A 14,828-nucleotide genomic window follows, 5' to 3' on the forward strand; every position below is an offset into this window, starting at 1 on the left:
CTATTCTTCACTGTTCTCTACTGTTCTTCACTGTTCTCTACTGTTCTTCACTGTTCTTCACTGTTCTTCACCGTTCTTCCCTGTTTTTCACTATTCTTCACTAGTATTCACTGTTCTTCACTGTTCTTCACTGTTCTCTACTGTTCTCTACTGTTCTTCACTGTTCTCCACTGTTCTTCACTGTTCTCTACTGTTCTTCACTATTCTTTACTGTTCTTCACTAGTATTCACTGTTCTTCACTATTCTTCACTGTTCTTCACTTTTCTCTACTGTTCTTCACTATTCTTTACTGTTCTTCAGTATTCGTCACTGTTCTTCACTATTCTTTACTGTTCTTCAGTATTCGTCACTGTTCTTCACTATTCTTCACTGTTCTTCACTGTTATTCAATGTTCTTCACTGTTCTTCACTGTTATTCAATGTTCTTCACTGTTCTTCGCTGTTCTTCACTGTTCTCTACTGTTCTTCACTATTCTTCACTGTTCTTCACTGTTCTTCATTGTTCTTCCCTGTTCTTTACTGTTCTTCACTATTCTTCACTGTTCTTCATTGTTCTTCCCTGTTCTTTACTGTTCTTCACTGTTCTTCACTTTTCTTCACTTTTCTTAATTGTTCTTTCCTGTTCTTCACTGTTCTTCACTGTTCTTCACTTTTCTTCACTTTTCTTCACCGTTCTTCACTATTCTTCATTGTTCTTCCCTGTTCTTCACTATTCTTCCCTGTTCTTCACTTTTCTTCACTTTTCTTAATTGTTCTTTCCTGTTCTTCACTGTTCTTCACTGTTCTTCACTATTCTTCACTGTTCTTCATTATTCTTCACTGTTCTTTACTGTTCTTCACTGTTCTTCACTTTTCTTCACTTTTCTTAATTGTTCTTTCCTGTTCTTCACTGTTCTTCACTTTTCTTCACTTCTCTTCACCGTTCTTCACTATTCTTCATTGTTCTTCCCTGTTCTTCACTTTTCTTCACTATTCTAAACTGTTATTCACTGTTCTTCATTGTTCTTCCCTGTTCTTCCCTGTTCTTCATTGTTCTTCACTATTCTTCACTGTTCTTCACTATTCTACACTGTTCTTCACTGTTCTTCATTGTTCTTCCCTGTTCTTCACTGTTCTTCACTATTCTTCACTGTTCTTCACTATTCTTCACTGTTCTTCACGGTTCTTCACTATTCTTCACTCTTCTTCACTATTCTTCACTATTCTTCACTGTTCTTCACTATTCTTCACTATTCTTCACTGTTCTTCACTATTCTTCACTGTTCTTCACTATTCTTCACTGTTCTTCACGGTTCTTCACGGTTCTTCACTATTCTTCACTATTCTTCACTGTTCTTCGCTATTCTTCGCTGTTCTTCACTGTTCTTCACTTTTCTTCACTATTCTTCACTGTTCTTCACTGTTCTTCATTGTTCTTCCCTGTTCTTCACTGTTCTTCACTGTTCTCCACTGTTCTTCACTGTTCTTCACTGTTCTTCACTTTTCTTCACTATTCTTCACTGTTCTTCACTATTCTTCACTGTTCTTCACGGTTCTTCACGGTTCTTCACGGTTCTTCACTATTCTTCACTATTCTTCACTGTTCTTCGCTATTCTTCGCTGTTCTTCACTGTTCTTCACTTTTCTTCACTATTCTTCACTGTTCTTCACTGTTCTCCACTGTTCTTCACTGTTCTTCATTGTTCTTCCCTGTTCTTCACTGTTCTCCACTGTTCTTCACTATTCTTCACTGTTCTTCACTATTCTTCACTGTTCTTCACTGTTCTTCCCTGTTCTTCACTGTTCTTCACTGTTCTTTACTTTTCTTCACTTTCTTCACTATTCTTCACTGTTCTTCACTGTTCTTCATTGTTCTTCCCTGTTCTTCACTGTTCTTCACTGTTCTTCACTGTGTCAGGCCAGGACAAAATGAGGACTCAGAAGCAGAGGATAAAGTTATCAAGCTCACTTTATTGAAGGCAATTTCTTCTTTCAAAGAGAGATTAAATAAACAGGCTATGAAATACTGGCTATCAGTAAGTATCCTGACTATAATGACAGGAGTCAAAAAGAATATCCCAAAGAGGGAAAAACACATCAAGGAAGGGAAAACACTAAAATAGAAACAAACAAAACAGAATACTAGACTAAGAAATAAACACTCTCACAAGGAGAAACAAGAACTAGATAAATAACCAAAAACGCTCCCGAAGGAGGAAAACCAAATCTACTCAAAAGGGATCAAAGAAAAAGGCTCACCTCAACAGGGACTCTACAATATCTAAAACTCTCTAAACAAAATTCACTCCTCAAGCGGGAGGCAAAACAGTAATATCAGAACACAAGAAAAACACTAAACTTAGAAATTATCAAATAACCAAAAATCACTCTTTTAAAGAGGAAAATGACAACAACTTACGTGGCAGGATAATACTTTCTATGATAATTGCGGACTATGACGAGGAAACAAGGCTTAGGTGCACGGACAAACGAAACACTTCGGCACAAGACAAAGGGAAGACGCCGACTAAATACACATGAGGGAAATGGGGAACAGGTGGAAACGATCAGGGATCAGGGGAGACAATCAGACCGGTGACACATGAGGAAGGGCAAGTGACCTGAAACGAGAGGAGAGTTAGATTTCAAAATAAAACAGGAAGTAACGAGACAAAAAACCCAAGACGAGACAAAACCTCACCGCGGTGTGACAGTACCCCCCCCTCTAGGGCCGACTCCTGACGGCCCAGGCTGGTCAGGGTGGTCCCTGTGAAACTCCGTGATGAGAGTCTCATCCAGAATGTGTCTAGACGGGACCCACTGTCTCTCCTCGGGACCATATCCTACCCAGTCCACCAGATACTGTTTACCACGGCCCCGGTTGCGAACTGCTAGTAACTGCTTGACTTTGTACACCGGACCGCCGTCTATCACTTCTGGGGGCGGTGGCGGGGCAGCGGCTGGAACCATCGGACTCTCCTTAGCTGGCTTGACTCGGCTTACATGGAAGGTCGGGTGGACACGGAGGGATCGGGGCAGGCGAAGGCGGACCGCTGCAGGACCGATGAGCTTGGTGATAGGAAATGGACCCACGAACCGCGGCGCCAGCTTTCTGGAAGGGACTTTTAGATGCAAATCCCTCGCCGATAGCCACACTCTCTGTCCTGGCTCGTAGGCGGGGGCGGGCCGTCTCTTACGGTCCGCAGTTCTTTTGACCCGGTCTCCTTGGCGGATCAATACCTGCTTAGCGGCGGCCCAAATGCGGTGACAGCGGCGAACCATGGCATGGGCGGAGGGTACCGACACCTCCCGCTCGTTGTCTGTGAACACAGGGGGCTGATAACCAAACACACACTTGAATGGTGAAATACCTGTGGCCGAGGTGGGCAGTGTATTGTGGGCATACTCGACCCAGACCAGGTGTTTGCTCCATGTTGAGGGGTTCTGAGAGACCAGACACCGGAGGCCGGTTTCCAGTTGCTGGTTTAGGCGTTCGGTCTGGCCGTTGGCCTCCGGGTGATAACCCGAAGTCAGGCTGGTCTTCGCTCCGATGAGCCGGCAGAACTCCCTCCAGAACCGGGAGATGAACTGGGGGCCCCGGTCTGAAACAATGTCCTTGGGAAATCCGTGAATCTTGAAAACATTGTTCATCATTATCTCCGCCGTTTCTTTGGCGGAGGGCAGTTTAGGTAAAGCAATGAACCTAGTCATTTTGGAAAATCTGTCCACCACTGTGAGGACAGTGGTGTTACCTTGTGAGACCGGGAGCCCCGTGACGAAGTCCACCGAGATGTCGGACCACGGTCTGGAGGGAATGGGAAGAGGCTGCAGGAGACCCATGCGTGACCCGGAGGATGTCTTGTTGCGGGCGCAGACCGAACATGCCTCTACGTACTCCCGGACCTCCGGCTCCATGGAGGGCCACCAGAACCTCCGGGCGATAGCAAACATTGTTCTTCGAACACCCGGATGGCAGGAAAGCAGCGAGGTGTGGGCCCAGTGGATCACCTGTGGGCGCAATTCAACCGGGACAAACAAACGATTCTCTGGACACCCACTAGGTGACGGAGCCTCACCATTAGCCTGCTTAACCTCATTTTCTATCTGCCAGGTCAGTGCTCCAACCACACATGAAAGTGGGAGGATCGTTTCTGGGTCCTTGGCAGCAGGCTCGGGGTCGAAGAGACGGGACAGTGCGTCTGGTTTGACGTTTCGGGACCCCGGCCTGTAGGAAAGAGAAAAAGAGAATCGGTTAAAGAATAGCGCCCACCTGGCCTGGCGAGAGTTGAGTCTCTTGGCTTTCTTGATGTACTCTAAATTCTTATGATCAGTCCATACGATGAATGGATGGTCAGCCCCCTCGAGCCAGTGTCGCCACTCCTCCAAGGCGAGTTTGACCGCCAGCAACTCCCTGTTGCCAACATCATAGTTTCGCTCTGCCTTGGATAGCCGCCGTGACAGAAAGGCACAAGGATGCATCTTACCGTCCTGCTCCGATCGCTGTGAGAGAATAGCCCCGACCCCTTCGTTGGAGGCGTCCACCTCGACCACGAACTGTCGTTGAGGATCTGGCAGGGTGAGAATGGGAGCCGAGGTAAAGCGTTGCTTGAGGATCCGAAACGCCGCATCCGCATCTGGGGACCAGTGGAACTGCACCTGTGTGGAGGTAAGAGCATGGAGAGGAGCAGCTATGGCGCTGAAGCCTCTGATAAACCGCCTGTAAAAGTTAGCAAAACCCAGAAATTGCTGAACCTTCTTGCGGCTATCAGGTGTGGGCCACTCGACCACAGCGCTAATTTTAGCCGGGTCCATCTGTACTCTTCCAGGGGCTACAATGAAGCCCAGGAAGGAGACAGTATCGGCATGAAATTCACTTTTCTCAGCTTTGACATAGAGTTGGTTGTCTAATAGTCTCTTTAGCACCTGGGTTACGTGGTCTTGGTGTTTAGTCAGGTTCGGGGAGTAGATAAGTATGTCGTCTAAATAAACATACACGAAGTGGTCAAGAAAGTCTCTCAGTACGTCATTGATCATGGCCTGGAATACAGCAGGAGCGTTTGTGAGACCAAATGGCATGACTCGGTACTCATAGTGACCACTGGGGGTGTTAAAACCGGTCTTCCACTCATCTCCTTCTCTGATCCGCACCAAATGATAGGCGTTGCGAAGGTCCAGCTTGGTGAATACTTTGGCCTGTTGAAGCTGGTCAAAGACAGATGACATGAGAGGCAGTGGGTAGCGGTTTTTGATTGTGATGTCGTTGAGTGGGCTGTAGTCAATGCATGGTCGTAGTGAGCCATCTTTTTTGCCCACAAAGAAAAAACCGGCTCCGGCTGGGGATGATGAGTGGCGGATCAGCCCGGTTTTCAGGGAGGTCTCGATGTACTCCCGCATAGCTTTCCTCTCGGGCCCAGAGACCGCGTACAGGCGGCCTTTGGGGATGGTGGAGCCTGGAATTAATTCTATGGCACAGTCATAGGAGCGGTGAGGAGGAAGAGCTAGGGCTTTGGCCTTGTTAAAAACCTCTTTGAGGTGGTGGTAGCAGGATGGCACAGAGCTCAGGTCCGGGTAGTTGGGATCTGTGGCGGGGTTAACAGAGACCATATTAATGTCTGCGATTCCCTCCTCCCGAACTGAAAGGTTCATACAATTGCGCGCACAGTCCCCTCCCCATCCCAAAATCTTTCCCGTTCTCCAATCTATATGGGGATTGTGACGTGATAGCCATGGCTGTCCCAAAATGAGGGTCTGTGATGGTGAGGTGAATACATAAAAACGAATGTTCTCCTGGTGATCATTAATGCACACTTTGAGAGGATCTGTGATGTGGGTGATTGTAAAAAGTTCCTGTCCATTAAGCGCTTTAGCTCTGATGGGTCTAGCTAGAAGCTCTGTGTTAAGATCCAGTCGTTTAGCTAATTCCCAGTCCATCAAGCTTTCATCAGCCCCCGAGTCTATGAGTGCCTTGAGCTCAGTGGTGGTGTGGTGTATTACCTGGACTGTCGTGAGAATACGTGAGGGAGTGTCTGTGGTCTTGAATTCACTCACCACCGTGGTCCTTTTGGCCGGGCAGGTGGAGACGAGATGCCCGGGTTCACCGCAGTAAAAACAGCGACCCTCCTGTAGACGCCTCTGTCTTTCCTCCGGTGATAGTCTGGCTCTCCCCAGCTGCATGGGCTCTCCCTCTCCTTCCAGGAGAGGAAAATGAGGCTGTTCTGGTGGAGATCGCCGGGTGGTCGGCCATCCCGGTGTTTGCATGCGAAGGGGTCTCAAGGTGCGCTGCTGCCTGAGTTGACGTGTTCGGTTATCCGTCCGGATCGCGAGAGCGATGAGTGAGTCAAGGTCCGGGGGAAGATCTAAAGGAACCAGAAGGTCCTGAATAGGAGCCGCCAATCCCTTTAAGAACACGTCGTACAGAGCCGTGGTATTCCAGCCAATTTCTGCCGATAATGTGCGAAACTGGATGGCGTAGTCACACACTGAGTTGTTGCCCTGTTTCAGTCCGCTCAGCTCCCGAGCCTTCTCCCGGTTTGTAGTTACCGGGTCAAAGATTTTTTGCAGCGCCGTCTCAAATCCGGTGAGGGATCTGCAAACAGGTGAATCTTGGGCCCACTCTGCCGAGGCCCAGGCTTTGGCTCTGCCGGCAAGGTGGGAAATCATGAAGGCAATCTTTGATCTGTCAGTGTGAAAGGCTTGGGGGTTTAGCTCATAGTGTATGGAGCAGTCTATGAGGAAGGCTTTACATAAGCCCAGTTCACCAGAGAATCGTGTAGGTGGAGCTAGCTTACATGTTGCTCCCATGATGGTCGGAGTGGGAATGGGATTTACTGGTGGTGTGGCTGCCACTGCCGGAGGCTCGGGTGCTGCACTCGTCTGCACTAGATGATCGTGCAGGCCCTGGAGTTGAGAGGATAGAAGCCCCATCTGGGAGGCCATGGCGGTCTGGAACTCCTCCTGACGAGAAAGCCGGGCTTCTTGGGCTCGCAGGGCAGCAGCGAGTTGATCTATCCCTGCTGAGTCCATACTGGCCGAAGTGTAATGTCAGGCCAGGACAAAATGAGGACTCAGAAGCAGAGGATAAAGTTATCAAGCTCACTTTATTGAAGGCAATTTCTTCTTTCAAAGAGAGATTAAATAAACAGGCTATGAAATACTGGCTATCAGTAAGTATCCTGACTATAATGACAGGAGTCAAAAAGAATATCCCAAAGAGGGAAAAACACATCAAGGAAGGGAAAACACTAAAATAGAAACAAACAAAACAGAATACTAGACTAAGAAATAAACACTCTCACAAGGAGAAACAAGAACTAGATAAATAACCAAAAACGCTCCCGAAGGAGGAAAACCAAATCTACTCAAAAGGGATCAAAGAAAAAGGCTCACCTCAACAGGGACTCTACAATATCTAAAACTCTCTAAACAAAATTCACTCCTCAAGCGGGAGGCAAAACAGTAATATCAGAACACAAGAAAAACACTAAACTTAGAAATTATCAAATAACCAAAAATCACTCTTTTAAAGAGGAAAATGACAACAACTTACGTGGCAGGATAATACTTTCTATGATAATTGCGGACTATGACGAGGAAACAAGGCTTAGGTGCACGGACAAACGAAACACTTCGGCACAAGACAAAGGGAAGACGCCGACTAAATACACATGAGGGAAATGGGGAACAGGTGGAAACGATCAGGGATCAGGGGAGACAATCAGACCGGTGACACATGAGGAAGGGCAAGTGACCTGAAACGAGAGGAGAGTTAGATTTCAAAATAAAACAGGAAGTAACGAGACAAAAAACCCAAGACGAGACAAAACCTCACCGCGGTGTGACACACTGTTCTTCACTGTTTTTCACTGTTCTTCACTGTTCTTTACTTTTCTTCACTTTCTTCACTATTCTTCACTGTTCTTCCCTGTTCTTCACTGTTCTTCATTGTTCTTCCCTGTTCTTCATTGTTCTTCCCTGTTCTTCACTGTTCTTCACTATTCTTCACTGTTCTTCACTGTTCTTCACTGTTCTTCCCTGTTCTTCACTGTTCTTCACTGTTCTTTACTTTTCTTCACTTTTCTTCACTGTTCTTCCCTGTTCTTCACTGTTCTTCACTGTTCTTCACTGTTACTGCTCTCTCTCTTTACCGTTCTGCTCTGTAAAAACAGTAAGAAATAAAAGATTGTGTCCACTGTAAAAAGAACAGGAAGAAAACATTGTCAAAATAATGAACCCTTTCAGTGTCACCTTTAATAGTAACGACTGTGTTTCTGATCTGAGGTCGTTCTGCTGGTTCACACGTCAGCTTCAGTTTGTCAGCAGCAGACAGCCACACTGACACTGACGCCTTCTACGTCCATCAATCGTCCATAAAGTGAAAATGAATTGTAGGGTTAGGGTAGTTAGTAGTAGTAGTAGTAGTTCAAGTAGTTCAATCACGTGTTATTGGAATGGGTCAAAGAGTCAGAGGCTGCTAAAGGAAATCAGACAGTTTAAGATGTTGACTGTGAATGATGAAGTATTGATTGATTTATTATTGATCAGTTTGGCTTAATGTGTCATTGTCCATCAGGAGGAGCAGAAATGTTTCACATGTGACTCACGGCTGCCGTACAATCGCTATAGCAACCCCAATAGCCACCTTATTGAGAATGTCGTCACGACCTTCGACCCCGAGAGAAAAATGAAGTGGTGGCAGTCTGAGAACGGTGAGTTAGGTAAAACTGTCCAATCAGAGAGCAGCTCACCTCTGCTGAACTGTTTTAATCCTTTTTAAATAAAGTCATTCATCATGAAGCAGATTGTCCAAAAAAACACCCTGAATGTAAATTAGGATGCCCATTTTTCAGTTTGTTCTAAAATACCAAAAATAAAATCATATTACGGAAAAAATAGTGAGTTTCAGATTGAAGAGAAGCAGCATCAGGAAATCTGTTGGATCTAATCAAGAGTCGGTCTCTAAGTGACAACGAGTGTCTTTAATGATAATTAATGTGAAGTGAGATCAGTTTTTGTTTTTACTGCGTCTGTATACAAACAAATGAAATCATCAGCTCTGAGCGGTTAGCTGAGCTGCTTTTGGTTGTGAGTTAGCTGAGCTGAAGGTCCCAGTGTTCTCTGTGACAGATTGGAACATCAGTGCAATAAACAATGTATTTAAAAATGTTTAGTTAACCCTCAACATGTCACCATCAATAGTCATAATTTATCATAATGATTGTAATAACGTTTACTTACCTGTGTAGTGTATCTCTGCTGTGTCGTCTGCAGGTGTTCATCACGTTAGCATCAGGCTGGATCTGGAAGCCGTGTTCCAATTCAGTCACCTGGTCCTCACCTTCAAGGTAAAATACTCAGCTACACTGACTTTAGTGGATTATATATACTTTTTATAATGTGCTTGGATGAATTATTAATGATCATAGACGGTGACTTGGTGATTTCTGTAACTCTGATTGGCTGATCAGACATGTTCAGTTTATTTTTCATTTGATCTGAACTTCCTTTCTCATACAATTGATGCTCTTTCTGTTTTGTCTCTCTAATGTCTTTTCTGTAAAATATTTGAAACTTGTTTAAATATTGAACTCTGACCTGCACTGATGTCACCTGCAACTCTAAAATAGGTTGATCTGTTTATTGTGACATTTTAATCACATCACAGTCGTGGACACATGTTGTTTAGATTTTAATGTTTCATTGACTTCAGCTAACAGACACTAAAGCTGTCAGTACTCAGTTTTTACTCAGGCAGCCCAAACAACCCAACAGCGTCCTGAACCCGGCATATGGGCTGACGAACCAGTTTGATCCTTGGTTAAGGTTAGATAGAGCTGCTGGCTGATCTGACCACCGTATCAGAGCCGGCCCACATCTGGAGCCAGAATACGGTGGGGTCAGCCAGGCCTCAGCCGAGATGCTGCCGACACTCAGCCAATCATATAGTATTTCTATTGCAAAGCTATTTTTCAGTTGATTGTGATTGTTCTCGTTCTTGCTGGCAGATTGACTCCAGTTGAAGTTTTGCCACAGTGTTATAAATTTTGACTAAATTGTTTTATCTTGCTCTCATCTGACCACAAAACCTTGCTTCACATTATAGCTGGCTCAACCTCAAGTGTTCTAGTAAACTCCAGGGGCCTCATTTATCAACCGTGCGTACGCACAGATATGTGCGTAATGAATGCGTAAGAACTTTCCCACGCAAAGTATGAAATTTATCAACTTGTACTTGTGCTTAGGAACGTGTGTAAATTTAAGCACAACTCTGACCATGCTTACACACACAATCTAGTGGTAGAACAGTGAAACTACAAATAGAACCCATTAAGAGTGTTCAGCAATCTCAAACTTCACACATGTTCCCTGTTTCCTCTAATTAATAAACATTCTCAATTAGTAGCAGACACTTTGAATAATGGGTGTGACAAGCTATAAAAGACAGCTGTGACAGGACAACCTGAAAAGAAAACTTGAAATACAAGTACCATGGCCTATCTTGCACTATTGGAGGATTTGGAGAACCGTGCGCTCCGCAGGGAGCGCGTTTTCAAAGAGCGTGCTGATGTGTTCAGTGAGAGCACAGAGTGGCTTCTCAGCAGGTACCGCTTCCCAAAAAACATATTGATGGATCTATGCCGTGATTTACGACCCATGTTGGAGCGAGAGACAAAACGCACCGAAGCCATCCCAGTGCACATCCAGCTTGTGTCCACCCTGGGATTTTTGGCCACCGGAACATTTCAACGAGAGATTGGAGACATATGCGGCATCTCGCAGCCGACACTTAGCAGAATCATGCCGGCAGTGTTGGATGCAATAATTTCTCTAGCCCCAACTTACATCCAGTTCCAATACAGACATCACCAACAAGCCGAAATTAAACGAGGATTTCACGCCATCGCCGGATTCCCAAACATAATTGGAGCCATAGATTGCACCCACATCGCAATAAAAGCACCATCACACAATGAATTCAGTTACGTGAACAGGAAAGGATTTCATTCAATCAATGCACAAATAATCTGCAATGCAACTATGTCTCTGTTAAACGTTGTTGCCCGGTGGCCTGGAGGAACGCATGACTCATTCATTCTGCAGAACAGCTCTGTGGGTGTGCACCTCCAAGCAGGAGCTGTTGAGGATGGCTGGCTTATTGGTGAGTGTTACAACATTTCGAAATTATTTTCTGGGCTTCGTATGGTATATTATAACATCTCTATAGGTGATCGGGGATATCCACTAAAGCCGTGGCTGATGACCCCCGTAGCCAACCCGAGGACCCCGCAGGAGCAGCACTACAACCGGGCCCATGCACGCTCAAGAACGGTCGTTGAACGCGCAATAGGCCTGCTAAAAGGCCGATGGCTGTGCCTGTCCACCGCGGGGGGGGGGCGCTTCAGTATAAGCCTGAAAAAGTCTGCCACATCATCTTGGCTTGCTGTGTGCTTCATAACTTGGCCATCAGACAAGGCGTCCCTCTGCAGGAACCCCCTAGAGCAGATGAGCCCATGCCCAACGCAGAGCCTTTCCCACCCCCCCATGCCACTGCCATTCAAACAAGAGAGAGGATCATACAGAGATTTTAGGTGAGTCTGCCTGTTGGCCGATCTTTGAAAAGTGAGATATACCGAAAATGTGCGTGGGAAAATAATCACAACATCATTAAACATTTTAAAGTTTATTTATTTAACATTTGCGATGCGCATGCAGCAATCTGTTTCAGTGACTCGTTTATTTGCTGTAAAGTATTTGCGATGTTGGTCAGTTGATCCTTTATTTCATTTATGGATTTTGTGGTGTCTTGTTGGTTTTGCAGCACTGCCTCCGTCAGCACCCTCGCCCCCCCAGGACGCACCAAATGGGTTTTGGATGGCCCCGGCTGCTCCTGTTTCTCCAACTCGCCCGGCTCCTCCACCGCCTCCGGCTCCTGGGCGCAGGCGGGACTGGCTTGAGTTTCTGAGTTATTGAAGAAACATCACATTATTGTCATGTTTATTTTCATTCAAATTCACAAATTAAACTGTCTACGTGTTTATCAAACACCTCAGCCCAGCTTTTTATTTTACCTGCAGTGTGACTGGTCGATGGTCCAGCCTGTTCTGTTGGGAGCGTGTCTGTATCTCCACCAGATATAATGCCACATAGTGCTGTGTCCCCGATGATGCTGGCAATACGGGTATCCATAGGTGAAAGCTCGGTTGTTGCTTGTCCTCCTCCAGTAACAGATATTTCGTGTCTGTGGGCTGTGACGCGTTTTTTGGCACCGAGTTTGATATCAAACCATTTCTTTTTTATTTCTGACAGTGACCTTTCCTCTGACCCAACAGAATTTACAGCAGTCGTTACCCTCTCCCACGCAGCATTTTTTCTTTTGTTGGTCACACCTGCATTTAGTGTTCCAAACAGTATGTTTTGGTTTGTTTCAACTTCTCCTACCAGTACCTCTATCTCGGTGTCGGAGAAGTTCCTCTTCTTCACCCTCTTTGCCATGATATCGGTGTGGAGGGAAAAAAATCAATTCACGCATTATTAAAGGGATTGTTGCTACCATATATGGTCAGTTGGGGGCGTTTCTGAATGCAAATGACCCTAACCATGCACGAGCATGGTAGTTAAGAACAGGTGGGATTTATCATCACTGATTACTTACTAGTGTGCGTACGACAGGTGTCCGCACGTTTGATAATTACGGATTTCTTTGTACTTACACACATTCTAAGTTTCATTCCTACGACAGAATTTAGAACCTTTTCTATGCACGGTTGATAAATGAGGCCGCAGGTGTGCTGATGTTGTTTTTCTTGAGTAATGGCTTCTTTCCTCCACCCTCCTATACAGGCTGTTGATGTGGTTGACTGCTACACCTTCATTCAACTCTCAGCCTCTGAACTCTGAGGCTCTGTCACGCTGATTGTTGTTGTTGTTGGTTTCATGTTGTTGGTTTGTTGTTGTTGTTGTTGTTGTTGTTGGGATGCTGAGTTTTGACTCGTGGCCTTGTCTGATTAATTTCCCTAGTATTGACATTGTACTTGGACATTATTTAGCAGTTGTATCCCAGTTGTATTTTTGTTAGGTGGAAAACATCAAACATTAATTCAGTGTCCCATTAAATCAGATAATTCAGGCAAATCTGAACATTTTTAAGTGGTGTGAATCTATACAGTATATGTCTATATGTACATAAGTTTAAAGTATAACAAAACACACCACAGGGTCAGTGCGCTTGAACTTTTCTGTGATGTCACTTCCTGCTCTGCAGAGTTTTCGTCCAGCAGCCATGTTGGTCGAGCGTTCGAAGGATTTTGGACAAAGTTGGAAAGTTTTTCGTTTTTTCGCAGAAGATTGTTCGCTTCATTTCCCTTCAGTGTCCAACCAACCGGCTGACAGCATCGATGATGTCATCTGTGACAGCAGATACTCCGGATCAGAGCCGTCCACTGATGGAGAGGTAACACTTTCAACTCAACTCAACTCAACTTTCTTTACACACACACAGAATATACATACACACAACACTCATGAACATATTTACACACAGAGACATGAAACATGAATTCATGACATCGCAGTGATTCGTTACCAACCAGAATCCAGAGATAAATATATCAATCATCACATTCAAACATCAAGGTAATTAAAAATAATATAGTCCTGAGGTTCCCCACCTGAGGGTCAGGAGCCCTCAGCAGGTCCCAGATAAATCTGGGCAGTTACATGATGATGATATGAGACTAAAAAGTAACTGCATATTTATTTTCTACTTTTTGAAAAGAAAAAAGACAAAATTAGAGACACGTATGTTGACATCTTCATCTTTAACATCTTCCATCTTTAACATCTTCCATCTTTAACATCTTCATCTTTAACATCTTCCATCTTTAACATCTTCATCTTTAACATCTTCCATCTTTAACATCTTCATATTTAACATCTTCATCTTTAACATCTTCCATCTTTAACATCTTCCATCTTTAACATCTTCCATCTTTAACATCTTCATATTTAACACCTCCATCTTTAACATCTTCATCTTTATCTTAGTCTGTTTGTTTGTTTTCATAAACCTTTTTTTACTCAAGATGTTTTATTCTATTCGTCCCCCAGGTGGTGCTGAAAGCTTTGGACCCCATTTTTGACATAGAAAACCCGTATGCACCCAACATCCAAGGTGAGAATTTTGCTCACATAGAGAGTCACCACTGACTTCACTATGACAATGTTACAGGCATGTTTATATCAGACAGAAAGAACATATCAGTTATTCCAACATGATTTCTTCCTCAGATCTAATCACCTTGACAAATATTCGGATTAACTTCACTCGTCTTTTCACGCTGGGCGACACTCTGCTCGGTCGAAGACGCAGGAACCCTCAGGACAAATATTACTACGCTCTTTACAACATGGTGGTCCGAGGCAGCTGTTTCTGTAATGGACACGCCAGCCAGTGTACACCTGTGGACCGAGGACGGGGTGACGTCTTCACCCAGACTGGCATGGTATGGACCAGAAGTGGTCCAGATCAGTTCTGGACTGGTTTGAATCAGACCTGCTGTGTCCTGAGCTGTTTGATATTAAGATGTAATTAAACAGTTTGTGTCCTTCTGCCTTCAGATTCTGCAGGGATCTTCTGTCAGAATGGATAAATATATAGATAAATACAGACTGACACACTGCATTAAACACATAACCTTACATTTTGATACTAATTTAAACACATCTACTGGTTGAAGAGTCTGTAATTTAAAATGTTTTAAATGAAACCTGTCACATATTGGATGTTTCCTGGTCAGGAGTTTGAGTCTGTTTTTAATCATTTTTCAATGTTTTACATACAACATTCTTTAAA

General features: G+C 44.6%; 1 protein-coding gene across 1 annotated transcript in view; it reads left to right on the plus strand.

The window, feature by feature from the left end:
- lamb4 (laminin, beta 4) overlaps positions 1–14,828 on the plus strand; it is a 51,727-nt gene that overhangs the window by 12,357 nt on the left and 24,542 nt on the right. Inside the window, exons 4-8 of the mRNA XM_073471704.1 lie at positions 8,550–8,685; positions 9,248–9,321; positions 13,239–13,427; positions 14,084–14,147; positions 14,264–14,478. Of these exons, the coding sequence (XP_073327805.1) occupies positions 8,550–8,685; positions 9,248–9,321; positions 13,239–13,427; positions 14,084–14,147; positions 14,264–14,478 (678 nt within the window). The remainder of the gene's footprint in view (positions 1–8,549; positions 8,686–9,247; positions 9,322–13,238; positions 13,428–14,083; positions 14,148–14,263; positions 14,479–14,828) is intronic.

Source organism: Pagrus major, chromosome 8 (assembly GCF_040436345.1).
Source record: "Pagrus major chromosome 8, Pma_NU_1.0".
In the NCBI taxonomy this organism is placed as follows: Eukaryota; Metazoa; Chordata; class Actinopteri; order Spariformes; family Sparidae; genus Pagrus; species Pagrus major.